The sequence below is a fragment of the Puma concolor genome, chromosome D4 (genome assembly GCF_028749965.1).
Source record: "Puma concolor isolate L17-30 chromosome D4, mPumCon1.1.hap2, whole genome shotgun sequence".
Taxonomy (NCBI): Eukaryota; Metazoa; Chordata; class Mammalia; order Carnivora; family Felidae; genus Puma; species Puma concolor.
The window spans coordinates 40859102-40874985 of record NC_141679.1 but is presented as its reverse complement, the minus strand read 5'-3'; the positions used below and the strand labels follow the sequence as shown (position 1 = coordinate 40874985).

The 15884-nt window shown below is 40.4% G+C and overlaps 1 protein-coding gene across 5 annotated transcripts in view; it reads left to right on the top strand.

Annotated features, from left to right (window-relative positions):
* Positions 1-15884, top strand: part of TTC39B (tetratricopeptide repeat domain 39B) — a 129763-nt gene that overhangs the window by 105879 nt on the left and 8000 nt on the right. For 4 of the 5 annotated variants that reach the window (XM_086685335.1, XM_025922071.2, XM_086685337.1 and 1 more), the window contains 3 exons: positions 1265-1373; positions 11582-11699; positions 13464-13580. In XM_086685335.1, the coding sequence (XP_086541461.1) occupies positions 1265-1373; positions 11582-11699; positions 13464-13580 (344 nt within the window). Of the gene's footprint in view, positions 1-1264; positions 1374-5943; positions 6031-11581; positions 11700-13463; positions 13581-15884 lie in introns of all 5 variants that reach the window. The other variant, XM_086685338.1, reaches the window with a different exon arrangement.

Sequence of the window (15884 nt, the reverse complement as noted above, 5' to 3'; positions counted from 1 at the left end):
TCTTCTTCTTCTTCTTCTTCTTTTTCTTCTAAGTTTATTTATTTTGAGAGAGTGTGTGAGCAGGGGACAGACACACACACACACACACAGAGAGAGAGAGAGAGAGAGAGAGAGAATCTCAAGCAGGCTCTGCGTCCTCAGCTCAGAGCCTGACATGGTACTCAAACTCACAAACCATGAGATCATGGCCTGAGCTGAAACCGAAAGTCGGATGCTTAATGGACTGAGCCACCCAGGTGCCCCTTTCTGATAAAAGAGCCTATTGATAAAAACAAAATTAAAAAAATCATCACATAACTATTCCGTTAAGTATTAAGTTGAGGTCTTAACATTGTTAGCAACAAGAAACTGTTAGAAAAAAAAAATAGAGTGTTATGATCTTAGTTTTCAGTGCCATAGAGTAGAGATAACTTTGTTGTCACTCAAATGTGTTTTCCTCATTTCCACTACTTCCCTGTGAGAAGCTGTTCAAACAATATCTTTATCATATTTTAAAATTCATTTATCTCTAAAAAGATACTAATTATCTTGCTTATTTCAGACCCTTAAAAATATGAACTGTACTACCAGGAAAGTTAGAAAAATATTTTCAAGCAAAAGCATATTTGCTTTTGGTCCAAAAACATTCTCATCTGTTAGCCTATGAAACGTAATTTGCAATGAGAAATCATTAGTTTACATTTTTGGTGCTGTCATTCAGCCATATGGCCTTTAAATGAATGCATTTTCTGCATATTGGATTGCATTGCTGGACTGTCACATGCTTTTAATGATATAAAAGAGCCATTAAAATATTTTCTGTGTTCCTTCGCAGTGAAGTCCTTGGAAACATTTTATGTAAACAATTGGCAGATATTTTAAAATGTTTCCCTTTACTTAAATATAACAACACAAATGTACAGCAAATAACAATTGTTTATAGTATCAGTTCAAAGTATTCTGTTTATTTCTGTATTTGTAACCTATCATCTGCCAAAAGAACTGAATGCCGGGAGGTGCTTAAATGAATGAGCACATTTTTTCAGTAAAAACCTAATATACTATATATATTGAATTACTTCACGGTATAAAAGGGAAAAAGGCATATCATGAAACAAGAAAAGGGGGAATTATATGCACTATACTCCATATGAGGAAAGCTAAGGAGAATGATCTCAGAATGTCGTCTTGAGATCTCTAGCAACCAAGGAAGTAGTTTCTTTGTTGTAAAGGACATTGAATAACCTCACATAATTGCGAATGGTTTTTCATTCTTCCTCATTAGGAAATGATGTATGTCTGGAATGGTTTTCCAATAGTGAGCAAGAGAAAAGACCTTTCTGAAAATCTGTTGGTAACTGTTGAAAAGGCTGAGGCTGCTTTACAAAATGAAAGTAAGTATGAAAAGCAAAAGCCGGAAATCTTTTCTTTCCTTTCTTTCTTTCTTCTTCTTTTTTTTTTTATAACCACTTTCCTGTCCTTTCCCTGTGCACATCTGCCCATGTTAATTTGTATGCATCACAAGGACATAGCACTTGGGCTGCAAGGGTCTGGGTGATTGCAGTCAGAAGAGGGGAAGAATGACACACATTGCAATGTGGACGAGCCTTGGGGGCACGGGGTCTAAAGGAAAGATGCCAGTTGCAGAAGACAGCATAGTGCATGACTCCATATGTATGAAATATTGAGAACAGGTAAATCTATAAAGACAGAAAGTGGACTAGTGGTTGCCTAGGGATGGGAGAACTGGTGTGTGTGTGGGTGGGTGTGAGAGAGAGAGAGAGATAGTTGAAGGGTATGGCATTTCTTTTTGGAGTGTTGAAAATGTTCGAAGATTGTGGTATTGGTTGCACAACTGTATAATACACTCAAAACCAGTGAACTGTGTGCTTCAAACGGGTGAATTGGACCGTGTGTGAATTGTATCTGAATACGTCCGTACCTGAAAAAGATGAACAATTATTTTGAGCTTTAGAGCAGCACAAGGCACAAGTGTACTTCTGGTTTTAGTTTGTGACTTTCCATGCCTCCTTTTGCTCTGTGATGACTGTTACGTTTTTGCAGACACAGAGATTGTTTTCAAGTTGAACTTTTATCACAATTTAATTTTTCTAGTGATAGCTGTTGGTTGTACTGGAGGCCCCTCTCCAGTTTGCTGAAAGCTCCATTTCCTGGAAGCAGCTGGCATAGTAGAAGGGGAATCAGGCCATCTGGGCTTACAGCCCCAGCTCTGCGGCTGTGAGACTCCGGAAGGCATACCTCATCATTCTAGGCCTCTGGTTTCTTTTAAAATGGGATGATGATATTCCAAGATACCCAGATGAAATCCAAAGTTTTCTTGTTCTGACATTGCCTGATTTGTTATCTTAAATAGAGGCTTTATCTTTTGATGAATGATTCTATTAAATGGCAACCTTTGTAAGTGTTGCTCCTGAACCTCCTAATCGTTCAGGTATTATCCCAAGATAACGGTCTTATCCTTTGGAATGTCCTTTTTTTTTTTTTTTTTTTTAAGTTTATTTATTTATTTTGAGAGAGAGAGTGGAAGCACGAGTGGGGAAAGGGCAGAGAAGGAGAGGGAGAGAGAGAGAATCCCAAGCAGGCTCTGCACTGTCAGCGCAGGGCCTGATAGGAGCTTGAACTCAAGAACCGTGAGATCATGACCTCAGTTGAAGTCGGCTGCTTAATGGACTGAGCCACCCAGGTGCCCCTCCTTCGGAGTGTTCTAACCACAGAAGTAACATGAAAACTTCCATGGTGATAAACATGGCAAAGGGCATAGAAGTTCAAGAAAAGTCAGAGAAAATTATAACAGTTAACTCCCATTTCATAACTGGAAAAAGATGGGCACTGATGGAGTGGTTAGCCCCATACTCAATATATTCTCCACATGGGGAATTAAATATTGAACATAGCTCCAGGGATGAGGACCTCATTTGGATCATTTTTGTATTTGGAGCAACAGAATGAGGTTGAAATGTTAAATGAGATTTTCTTTATGGTTAATAAATTAAGCACATAATTTTGATTGATAGACGTAGGTGAAAAAAGTCACCCATACTTTTGCTACTATAACACAATTAATTTAGGATTTTAGTTTGTCCCATCCTAGCCTTAGTTTTATAGTTGTAACCGTAGTGTGCCTGGATGTGTACTAATTTACTTTTTTTTGCACTTAATATATCATAAACTTTTAAAAATTGAGGTATAATTGGCATATTACATTGTGTGAATGTCAGATGTGTACCATAATGATTCAGTATTGTGGACTCTAATGCAACACTAAAAGTCTAGTTAACATTTGTTACCATACACAGCTACAAAAAAATTTTTTTGTGTGTGTTGAGAACTTTTTTTTTAATGTTTATTTATTTTAGAGAGAGTAGAGACAGAATGCGAGTGGGTTAGGGGCAGAGAGGGAAGGAGACACAGAAGCAGAAGCAGGCTCCAGGCTCCGAGCTGTCAGCACAGAGCCCGATGCGGGGCTTGAACTCACGAGCTGTGAGATCATGACCTGAGCCGAAGTCGGACGCTCAACCTACTGAGCCACCCAGGCACCCCTGTGTTGAGAACTTTTAAGATCTGTTCTCTTAGCAACTTTCAAATATGCAAGTATTATTAACTATAGTTACCATGTACATTATAGTCCCATGATTTATGTATTTTATAATGGGAGGTTAATACCTTTGACCCTCTTAACCCATTTCTCCCACCTCCCATGCCCCACCCCTGGCAACCGCCAATTTATGAGCTTGTTTTTATTTTGTTTGTTGTTTGTTTTATTTATTTAAGAAAAAAAAGTTAAAAAAATTTTTTTAATGTTTTATTTATTTTTGAGATAGAGACAGAGCATGAGCTGGGGAGAGGCAGAGAGAGAGGGAGACACAGAATCCGAAGCAGGCTCCAGGCTCCGAGCTGTCAGCACAGAGCCCGATGCAGGGCCCAAACTCACACACTGCGAGATCTTGACCTGAGCCAAAGTTGGACGCTCAACCGACTGAGCCACTCAGGCGCCCCAAGAAAAAAATTTTTTTAATGTTTATTTATTTTTGAGAGAGAGAGAGGCAGAGCTCGAGTAGGGGAGAGGCAGAAAGAGAGGGAGACATAGAATCCAAAGCAGGCTCCAGGCTCCTAGCCTGTCAGCACAGAGCCTGATACAGGGCTTGAACTCATGAACCATGAGATCATGACCTGAGCCAAAGTCAGACACTTAACTGACTGAGCCACCCAGGGGCCCCTGTTTGTTTTAGAGTCCACATATAAGTGAGATGTATGGTATTTGTATTTCTCTGACTGACTTATCACACTATTTAGCAAAATGCCCTCAAGGTCAATCCGTGTTGTTGCAAAACGGCAAGATTGTATTTAGTTATTGAGAGAATATTGAGATGAGAGAGAGAGAGAGTGCGCATGCCATGAGCATGCACACAAGTGAGGGAGGGACAAAGGGAGAGAGAGAGAGAGAGAGGGAGGGATGAAGGGAGAGAGAAAAAGGGATGAAGGCAGAGAGAGAGAGAGAGAGAGAGAGAGAGAGAGAGAGAGAGAATGAATCCCAAGCAGGCTCCATTCCCAGCATGGAGCCTGACATGGGGCTCGATCTCATGAACTGTGAGATCATGATCTGAGCCGAAATCAAGAGTTGGAAGCTTAACCGACTGAGCCACCTGGTGCCCTGAGATTTTATTTTTTATGGCTAAATAATATTCCACTGTATGTGTCTACAACATTTTCTTTATCCGTTCTTCCATTGATGGCTTCTATATTTTGGCTATTGTAAATAATGCTGCAATAAACATGAGGGTGAAAATACCTTTTCAAGTTAGTGTTTTCACTTTCTTTGGATAAATACCCAGAAGTGGAATGTTCAAAGATTGTGGTATTGGTTGCACAACTCTATAATATACTCAAAACCAGTGAACTGTGTGCTTCAAACGGGTGAATTGGACAATATGTGAATTGTATCTGAATACATCCGTACCCGAAAAAGATGAACAATCAGTCGAGCTTTAGAGCAGCGCAAGGTACAAGTATACTTCTGGTTTTAGTTTGTGACTTTCCATGCTTCCTTTTGCTCTGTGATGACTTATGTTTTTGCAGACACAGAAGATTGTTTTCTCTTAGACTTTTAAGTTGTTGTTAAATGGCTCTTAGAATAATTTCAAAAGCTTCATAGCCCTGCATGGAGCTAACATAGCATAATTTAATCAGCTCTTTGGTATTGTTGGGCATTTCGGCTGATTTTTCCATATTTAAATTAATTCTAGGAGTGCCTGGGTGGCTCAGTTGGTTAAGCCTCTGACTTCAGCTCAGGTCATGATCTCGTGGTTCATGAGTTCGAGCCTCTCATCGGGCTCTGTGCTGACAGCTCAGCCTGGAGCCTGCTTCGGATTCTGTGTCTCCCTCTCTCTCTGCCCCTCCCCTGTTCGCACTCTGCCTCTCTCTCTCTCTTTCTCTCTCTCTCTCAAAAATAAACATTAAAAAATTTTTTTTTAAATTAATTCTAACTTTAGATTGACATAAGGAGGAGAAATATAGAAGAGTGAAAGCTGAATCAGTGGCCTGATTTGCTAACAAGGTCAAGGTTTCAGGCAGGATAGTTGAAGAAGCCCATAGAATAAAAAGCAGTGATGTTCTGAGGTCACAGACAATACCCCATCCACTTACCACAAAGAGCTATTCTGCAAATATAAACTGGTAATCACGGGAGATGAGATAAATGGAATGATCTACTCCACTATCCACACAAAGGTCATTTGCTGATGGAGGGTGAGTAATACCATTTCCCATATTAAAGGAAGAGTTTTTATAAAGAACCATGGTTCCTTTTCTCTTCTTTTTTCCTCCCCCTTACCGAAAAGTTTTAACACAAAAGCCCCTTATGAGCTGGAGGTTAGATAGAGTGGCCGAAATACTGAGGTATTTATCTTCATGGACTGATGATTCTTTGTGATTTCTGGGCCCCATGGAAACAAGTGGATGAAAAGACTCAAGAAACCGGGATCCAAAAGAGAAATCCAAAGTTTGTACTATTTAACAGAGAACCAAAGGAGCGTATGTAGAAGTACAGACTTACAGACTCACTATGTGGACGTTTTAGACTTCCTCTGTATGTTCTAGATGTTCCGTCACGAATATATTTTCTACTTAGTTTCTATATATAGAGTTGTATTAAACTTCTTTACTATTGCTTTCACAATTACATCTTTACATCCTTTTAATTTTGTTACTAAATTTTTTAATGTTTATTTTTGAGAGAGAGAGAGAGAGAGAGAGCGCAAGCAGGGGAGAGGCAGAGAGAGAGGCAGACACAGAATCTGAAGCAGGCTCCAGGCTCTGAGCTGTCAGCACAGAGCCCGATGCAGGGCTCGAACTCGAGGACTGTGAGATCATGACCTGAGCCGAAGTTGGACACTTAACCAACTGAGCCACCCAGGCGCCCCTCCATGTGACCCATTTTTAACTGTACAGTTCAGTAATGTTAAGTATATTCACATAGTTGTGCAACCAGCCTCCAGAACTTCTCAGTACCCATTAAAAATAACTCCGTTTCCCTCTCCCCATAGCCTGGGGCAACCACACTTCTACTTTTTGTTATGATGAATTTGACTACTCTCGGTTGCTTGTATGATGGAATCCTACATTATTTGTCCTTTTGGGACTGGCCTATTTCACTTAGCATAATAGGCCTCAGCATACATCCATGTTGTAGCATGTGTGAGAATTTCCCCTTTTCAAGGCTGCGTAATATTCCGTTGACTGTACACATCACATTTTGTATGTTTGGATTGCTTCCACTTTTTGTATGGTACAAATAATACTTCTATGAGCATGGGTTTGCAAATATTTTTTTGAGATTGCTTTCAGTTCTTGTAGATATATGCCTAGAAGTAGAATTGCTGGATCATATGGCATTTCTATTTTAAATTTTTTGAGGAATTGCCACATTGTTTTCTCTAGGGGCTACACCATTTTGTATTCCCCCCCAGCAGTCTGCAAGGTTCCAATTTCTTTATATCCTCCCAATACTTGTAATTTATGGGGTTTTTTTTTGGTGGCTGTTTCCTTGTTTTTTTCTTTTTTTTTTCCTTTTCTTTCTTTTTTTTTTTTTTTTGGCAGTAGCCATACCAATGAGTGTGAGATGATCTTTACTCTTCAATGTGAAAGAATTCAAAAAGGAAAAATATTTCTTTTTTTATTAAAATGTTTTTTAAATGTTTATTTTATATTTGAAAGAGAGAGAGAGAGAGAGAGCACGAGTGTGAGCAGTGGAGGGCAGAGAGAGGGGGAGACACAGAATCTAAAGCAGGCTTCAGGCTCCAAGCTGTCAGCGCAGAGCCTGATGCGGGGCTCAAACCCACGAACTGTGAGATCGTGACCTGAGCTGAAGTTGGATGCCACCCAGGAGTCCTGAAAAATACTTCATTTTGATTTGAGTGTTATGTCAACATAAAGTTACATCATTTTGAAATTTAGGTGAAATGAAACCACATGAAAGTTCACCTTAAAAAATGAGACTTCACAAAATGCACCTTTGTAACATCCATTTGGGCTTTTAAACAAATTTTAGGGGCGCCTGGGTGGCGCAGTCGGTTAAGCGTCCGACTTCAGCCAGGTCACGATCTCGCGGTCCGTGAGTTCGAGCCCCGCGTCGGGCTCTGGGCTGATGGCTCGGAGCCTGGAGCCTGTTTCCGATTCTGTGTCTCCCTCTCTCTCTGCCCCTCCCCCGTTCATGCTCTGTCTCTCTCTGTCCCCAAAAAAATAAATAAACGTTGAAAAAAAAAAACAAAAACAAACAAATTTTAGTATTCTTTTTTGTTCAACTAATTTGTCTACTTTAAATTAACTTGCTCATTTGAATACTCTTAGATTTTCCATGTCAGTTACAGAATTATGACAGGCTAAGAAAACATTGTTCCTGCCAGTAGGGGAATTATCTAGGATTAAAGCCCACATATCTAGAAACCAATTGGGAAAATGGGCATGTTTTTAATAAGTGCATACGTGAAAACCAGGAGGCGAAGGAAAACCTCTTTTTATCAAATGGAGACATTTGTAGACTGTCCCCCCACCCCGCCCCCAGAAAAGGAGACCAGCTTGTTTCTTGTGCTTTCCCATAAACAAAAGGGTCTTGGTTCAGTACAGTGAATTCTGATACTTGAATGTCTATCCTTTGCAGTACCACGGGAGCCCGGTACCTTTATATAGTAAGAAGTCCTGAGGGACTATTGAGTTTTTCTCTATTGGAGCAGTCTCTTCAGCCTTTACGTCAAAGCTTCTTTGGTCCCTTACTAGTTGGGGGACAGATTTAAAGGAGTTAATATTATGTATCAGACTATGTATGTGCAGTGCAGTAGAGGTTTAGAAAACCAGACTGTTCTCTCCATTCGTTCCTTACTCTTTTTATGATCCGTTGAGATGATGGGCTTAGAGATATTTAAGCAGGGCTAGGGGAAGCTCAGACAGATGCACCGTACTTTGTACAATTCTGTCTTTGTATGTGTTCCCTCTGGGTTAAAAAAAAAAAAAAAAAAGTTTTCCTTCCTGAAGATTATCTTTGCCAGATTTTATACATGAAATTTATGATAATTTCTTCCAGGTCCATTGTTTTATGCAGGAAAATGACCAGATTTCCATCTCTGCTGCCTCATCCTCCCCAGTAGTGACCTTTCAGTAATTAAGCTCTTATCTTTCAGAGCAAGGGGAAAAAGATCCAAAATTGAAAAAAAAAAAAAAAATGAAGTTGTAAAACTGAGGTGTTGGGAATCGAATGTGTTTCTGCTTCTCTTCCTCTTGGCAAGTGTCTCTGAAGTAAAAGATGACAGAGGGTACAGTTGGTGTTCTCGTCTGACAATGCAGTTACGAAAGGCTGGTTATGGATGCAAAGGGAAGGATAAGGTTTAATAAGAGAAAAACACTTGTTAACACGCGTGGAGTCAGTGTCTGCTATTAATTCTGTTAGTGTTCCATTGGAAATCTAACTGAGCTCATCATGTAGCCAGAAGTTGGTAGAGTAGTTCTGCTTTGACTACTTGCTTTGTGGAATTATATAGCAAACATGATCAGGGTTACATAAAAGGGAAAATGCTACTCGATGGCTTTTCACTTGCTAAATCTATTCTTAAATTTTTCCTTTGGTGCATTTCAGCTGGTTTCTAAAAAGTTCCTTGTGAATATTTTTGTAGTTTCGGCTTCAAGCTTTCTTTTTCCTCAGCCTGCCCTCTGCTTTATTAAGTTAAGCAGATCTTTTGTGATGAAAATGTGCTTTGGCAGCATTATTGGATATTTTTCTTGGAATATAAAATGGAAATTGTGTGTTGAAATGTTCATCTGTGAACTTGCCCATGAGGTTGAGAATCATGATAAAGCATTCCTATTTTAAGGGAAAATAATCATCTGACAGTGTTCTGTGGTGAGGAAATAGTGGTTTTGCAAAGGTTTTTGGAGGAATGTGGTGTTTTTGAGCCCATTTTCCATATCCTTAATTCATGATCTAAATAAAAGCTAAGTGTGGCTTTACTGGTACTTTAATTTTCCAGCAAGATTTGCTGTTCCTCAGCAAAACCATCACTCACTGAGCACTAGAATTTTATAAGACAAACTTTCAAAAATGCTAATACAGAACTCAATAGAATGCATAAAAATGATACTAAAAACTAGCATCCAGTATGGTCCCTAAGGGTTCGGTTCTAGGCCTGGGAAGATATTGCTTCCTGTATGTATATTTCAGTGAGCATCCATGCTTAGAAGCATGGATATGTTTGTGTGTGGGGGGAGGGTGGGTAGGGGTTGAAAAATAGTCCTTAATTTTAGTAGGAAAGGTAATGTGATATTGATACCTGTGATTTTTCTTGGTGAATGAACTATCAGAGCTTGGAAGCGAGAGGTGAGTGTCAGCTGTTTTTAGCACCTAGAGGTAAAGTGATCCCTTTCCAGTTGGTTGACTAGCATCATTAACCTCCCATAAACAAGCAGTTTACTAACTAAAACACCAGCGTGTGTTGGTGCACCTGCCTGGCTCAGTTGGAGGCATGTGCGAGTCTTAATTTTGGGGTCATGAGTTCGAGCCCCATATGGGGTATAAAGATTACTTAAATAAATAAAACTTAAAAAAAAAAAAAAAACTAAACAAATCCCCAAGCCACACCAGCGTGTGTTGATGGTGATTTCTGAGGTTTGTACTGGAAGGAGGAGGATCTCAATATGAGGACTCCCAGGCCTCACTGGTTTGGTTGACTGCCCCTCCAGTCCCCTGTGTTTGTGGTCACAGCTGAGCGTGTAATTTAGCAGTGTGTCTTTGGAATGACTTAGTTGCAGTAACTTGCAAAACCCCCCGAATTCCGAAGTGGTAGATGTGAAATGGCTACCTTTGTCAGGTTGATGGCACGCATAATATGATTCCTTTTGTTTAACATTCTGTAGCCTTGCACTGTAGGAAGGCAAAGGGTCGTTTTCAAAAGGGAAAACGTGGTGAAAGAAAAACCTTCACATTAGCCTCAAGCAGTTGCAAGTTTTGCGAGGGTTTTAGGTAACTTACATGCACTTCAGAACCATTTTGCCTAATTTTATGACATAATTTCCCCCCAAAAGAACATAACCTGGGAGAATTGATAAGTTGTAAACAGAATGATCTGGAGAGGGCATTCTACTTCCTGAATTTTTAATGGGTGGGAAGCCATCTGCTTCTCCATATGGAAGTGTTATCCGCTTATGCGTGAAGCCAGCACAGTTAGACGCCAGAACCACAGGACGAGGCAGGCTCCTTGCTCCTCGCTGCTTTACCTTTTATAGGATTAATAAAGCTCTTGCTTCATTTAGAGTTCAGGTTTCCTATTGTTACATCTAAGGTTACATAACTCCAAGAATGAGCACCTAAAAAAAGATTTTTTTTTTATAATACGTATTTTTTTAGGATCTCAAATATTTTTTTAAAGTTGATTTATTTTGAGAGAGAGAGAGAGTGAGCAAGCATATGTGTGTGTGTATGTTGGGGAGGGGCAGGGAGAGGGAGAGAGAAATCCAAGCAGGCCCCTTGCTAACAGTGCAGAGCCCGACGTGGAGCTCGAATCCAGGAACTGTGCGATCATGACCTGAACCCAAACTAAGAGTTGGAACCAGCCACCCAGGCACCCCTGAGAAAAGATTTTTAAGTGGATAGAGTGAACCCCTTAGTAAATTGGTGTATTAATGTAGTGAACTCTCTATTCTTTTAATTTAAAATATTTTCATTGAATTTTATTAAGTGAAACATAACAAGTGCTAAAAATACTTCCCTGTGTTTAAATGATACCTCTGAGGAACACCTGGGTGGCTCATTCGGCTAAACTTCCAACTCTTGGTATCGACTCAGGTCGTGATCTCTCGGTTCGTGAGTTTGAGCCCCACGCTGGGCTCCATGCTGACAGCAGGGATCCTGCTTGCGATTCTCTCCCTCTCCCTCTCTCTCCACCCCTCCCCCACTGGTGCTCTCTCTCTCTCTCTCTTAAAATAAATAAATTTGAAACAAAGATCCCTCTGAAACCAAATAGCTATTAGTTCTGCCTCTTAATTACGATTTTTAGGCGTTTCTCCTTTTGTGTGTGATTTCTGCTTGTTTTGCTTTAAGGTTTGAGCGACTACTCTGTGGACGACGAGTGCCTGGTGAAGCTGCTGAAAGGGTGCTGCCTGAAGAACTTGCAGCGGCCCTTGCAGGCGGAGCTGTGCTTCAACCACGTCATCCAAAGGTACTGACAGACAAGGAAGCCAAGCGGCGTGTGCACCGTGGTTTCCAGGAAGTTGCTGTGAGACGGTGATGGGTTATCTCCCGCTGCTAACATTTTCCTCGGTGTTCCCAGGGATAGAATCCAGTAGTGTTCTCTTCGTCCTTTGAGAGCAAAGCTATAGACCAAGAAGAACATGGCTGTATGCATTTCCACCGGGTAGTTTAAGCAGAACCCTAAGTTCTGTGAAAACTAAACGCTGTTTTATATGAGAATGTAGGAGGCCTGGTCAGGACAGGTGTTCTGATAAGAGGGAAGCGACCATGTCTCTTTCCCAAATAAGTAATATACTGCTTTAAGGAAACAAAGAAGTATCCCTTGAGTTCTATTTTACTCGTGTTCCTGGAAGGATCAAAAGGATGACCCATTTGTGCTATGTGTTACGTTTATCGAATCTATAGTGAATTGTTGGCTCACGTGTTTTGTAATTTTGGATCGTGAGCTCCCCTCTTTGGGGTTTTGTCTTGAGATGCCTCTGAGGCTAGGATTGAAGAAGAGTTTCTCTAAAGTGATTTTGCTTTTATTTCTGCCAGATGCCCTCAAAGCAGTTTCAGCCCAGGCCCACTTTCATGTTAATATCATTGCTTAGAGGTCCTTGGATCGTTTGAGCCATGTAAATTTGTTTTTTGTTTTTTTTTAATGTTTATTTTTGAGAGAGAGAGAGAGAGAGAATGTGCGAGGGAGGGGCAGAGAGAGAGAGGGAGACACAGAATCCGAAGCAGGCTCCAGACTCTGAGCTGTCAGCACAGAGCTTGACGTGGGGCTGGAACTCATGAGCCATGAGATCATGACCTGTGCCGCAGATGCTCAACCTACTGAGCCAACCAGGCACCCCAGGGCCATGTAAATTTGAATTGCAAATTCATGTGGGGGTAGGCATATTGGTTATTAATTTCCCAAGGAATGTGTTTTTTTCCTTCCAACCTGGAGTGCAGGCCAAGGAGCCAACTTCCCTTGTCTTCCTACTATGCCGGGGAGTGGGTTTTTCCAATCTGCCCTTTCTCTGATGGAGTATGGCCCCTGATTTATACAGAGGACTCAGTCTCTGCTCTTATGTGGGCATAAGGCCTCATCTCCCACATGGACATTAAGATATAAAGCCCTGGTTGATTAAGGCTGAAGCATATCCCAGTGCTGCTTTGACATCATCCACACACTTAGAGTTCTGACTTTCTTTTGTTGTTAGTTTGAGTCTTTTCTATGTTCTTGTGAGCCTAGCTATGCATTTGGAAGGGCGTTACTTATATATATTTTTTATTGCTTCCAGATGTTTTATGGTCAGATTTCGTAATATTGCTGAAAACAGAAGTGTCGACAACTTCTTTATTGACTTTTTTTAGCCTTATAAAACTTCACTGTATAAAATAATACAATGTTCTTATATCTAAATGGAATCATTTCCTGAACCTGTTCATCTTTTTTAGGAGGATGACCTTGTGTTTTCCAGGGTTAATCTTTGAAGATCTGCATACATTCATCTTCCTAAGGGGCGTAAACAATGCTTAGTGCTGGATTTAGATTAAGGATTAAAATAAAAGTTTAATATATTCAAAGCATATTACTTATTGGTATAGCTTATTAAGTTCTTAGACTTTATAATGACAGTTCTGTCTGGTAATAGGCTTAGTGCTGCACCTGTTTTCTGAGGAATGGGGAAAGTACATGCATTAAAAGGGAACAATTCATCTCTTCTGTTAAGACTTAATCACTTTTCATTCATTCTTTTAGTGAAAAGCTACTGAAGTATGACCACTACCTAGTGCCATTTACTCTGTTTGAGTTGGCCTTTTTGTACAAAAGCCAAGGGGAAATTGACAAGGCCATAAAGACCCTAGAAACTGCAAGGTAAGTGGTGATGGCAGCTTTTCCTGCTTGCTATAGAGTCTGGAATGCCAATACCAGTATAACAGCAGCAGTAATGTTATATACTTAGAGGTTAAAACCTTAATGAAAACTTAGTAATGATGTTACGCTCATGTGTTTTGCTGTAGTTGTGCTATTTCTAACCTTTTTGACTCTGTGACTATTTACAAATATTGTGATTGTGGGAATCTGACAGATTTCGTTTTTTTTTTTTTTTTTAAGTTTTATTTATTTTGAGAGAGAGAGAGTGAGTGTATATGCATGTGCGAGTATGGGAGGGGCAGAACAAGAGGGAGAGAGGGAATCCAAGCAGGCTTCAGTGTGGAGCCTGATGTGGGGTTTCAGACTCACAAACTATGAGATCATGACCTGAGCTGAAATCAAGAATTGGATGCCTAGCCTACTGAGCCACTGAGGCACCCCTATATGACCGATTTCTAACTTATTCTCTTTTGTATTGGGGTTGGCAAACTCTATAAAGGGCCAGATAATAAGTATTTTTGGTTTTACAAAAAATTAAGGTCTCATTGCAACTATTCAACTGTATATGAAAGCAGTCATAGAAGATAATATGTAAATAAATGGGTGTGTCTGGATTTGGCCATTATTTTGGTCATGATTTGCTGACCCTTGGTATATTCAGCCATATCTCTCATTTCCTTGAAGAGCCACTGATTTGAAGAAGCCCTCGGAAGCTCTCCCTGGCTCTCTTTTCCTTTTGTCTACTGTGGTAATTTCAAAGCACTTTCATTTCTGCTAGACAATGGCTCTTAGACTTGTGATCATGGCTCACTTAGCAGAGACAAAACCCCTGTGGTCTGTTTGACCACAAACCTCTTGAATGCTTCTTACAGTGGAAAAAGAATGACATAATAGCTTTAGGCTATAAACAGCTTAGTGATTCATTGGTTTGTTCATTTACTCAAGTTCAGCAAGTATTCACTGAGCACTTATTTTGTGCCGGACACCAGTAAAGGCTCTAGACAGACAACTATACATAAGCAGGCAACTTACTTAGAGGGAGATGTTGAATAAACAAATAAATAAGAAAAATAGCAATGGTACATGCTTTGCTGAGATTTACAATATGGTACAGAGTCCCTGGGTATTACTTTAGATTGGGTCGAGTTTGGGAGGTTTCCTCGAGGAGGTGATATTGTAGTTGAGATTCGCATAATTAAAGCCAGTCTTGAGAAGATCGGTCACCAGAAGACTGGGTGGGGAGCATTCCTGGCCGAAGCCACAGCTAGGAAACCTCTAAACTGGGGGGTTGAGCCACTAGGTAGTAAACGATACTTTTTACTAAAATGAGATATACTTAGAAGAGGAGGTTCTGGGAGAGGAGAAAACATACTTCTGTTTGGACCATGGTATTTTGAAGTGCTTGTTAGGTGTCCATGTGGAGATGGTGAGTTGGCAGTATAAGCATGGAGTTCAGTGCAAACGTCAAGGCCAAGTGTAGAGATTTCAAAGTCACCAGCACAAGAGACAGCGATATTTGAAGCCACGATACTTGATGAAACCATTTTGGGAAAATTATAAAGCTAGAGAAAGAGGTCCAGCGCAGCGCCTTGGGATATGCCATCATTTTAGAGATTAAACAATAAGATTCAGAAGAAGTGGCCAGTGAGTAAGGAAGACATCCAGGAAAGCCAAGCGAGCAAAGTGTTCCAAAGAGAAGACAGTGGTCAGTTGTGATCATGGCTGCTGAGAGGCCAGGCAAGCTGAGTCCAGAGAACTTGGCAGCATGAAGATCAAGTGACTTTGACCAGTGAGGGGAGAAAATGGAGTCAGATGCTTCAGGCCATTTTCAGGATGTTTTGCTGTGAATAAAGCATAGTAATGAGGAAGAAGCTTTGGGGGCATCATGGAGCTGAGAGAGGCTGCTACTGCTGCTGCCTTTTTTTTTTTTTTTTAAAGGGTGATATCTGAGTGAGTCACTTTTAAAGCTAATTTGTTGAGAGTGAGAATGACTCATATTTCAGCTGACATGTATGTATCTTCAAATCTAACTATTGGAAAATTAGAGACTATAATTACTGTCGTTCGAAGTATCTGTTATTTGGACACACTTGGTGTTACCTAAGGAATGCACAGTAAGACAAATTTATAATGATGAAAATAAGACTGGTAAGTCACCACTAAACGGGAAGACCATCAGCAATCGAAAGTCACCACCAGCTCAAGCCAGTGCTGATGATGCCTCCGTAAACGGACTTCCCAGACATCTCAGGACTGTCAGCTGTCTGCACTTTCCCTCATGTAGTTGGAGCTTCGCAAAGTTGC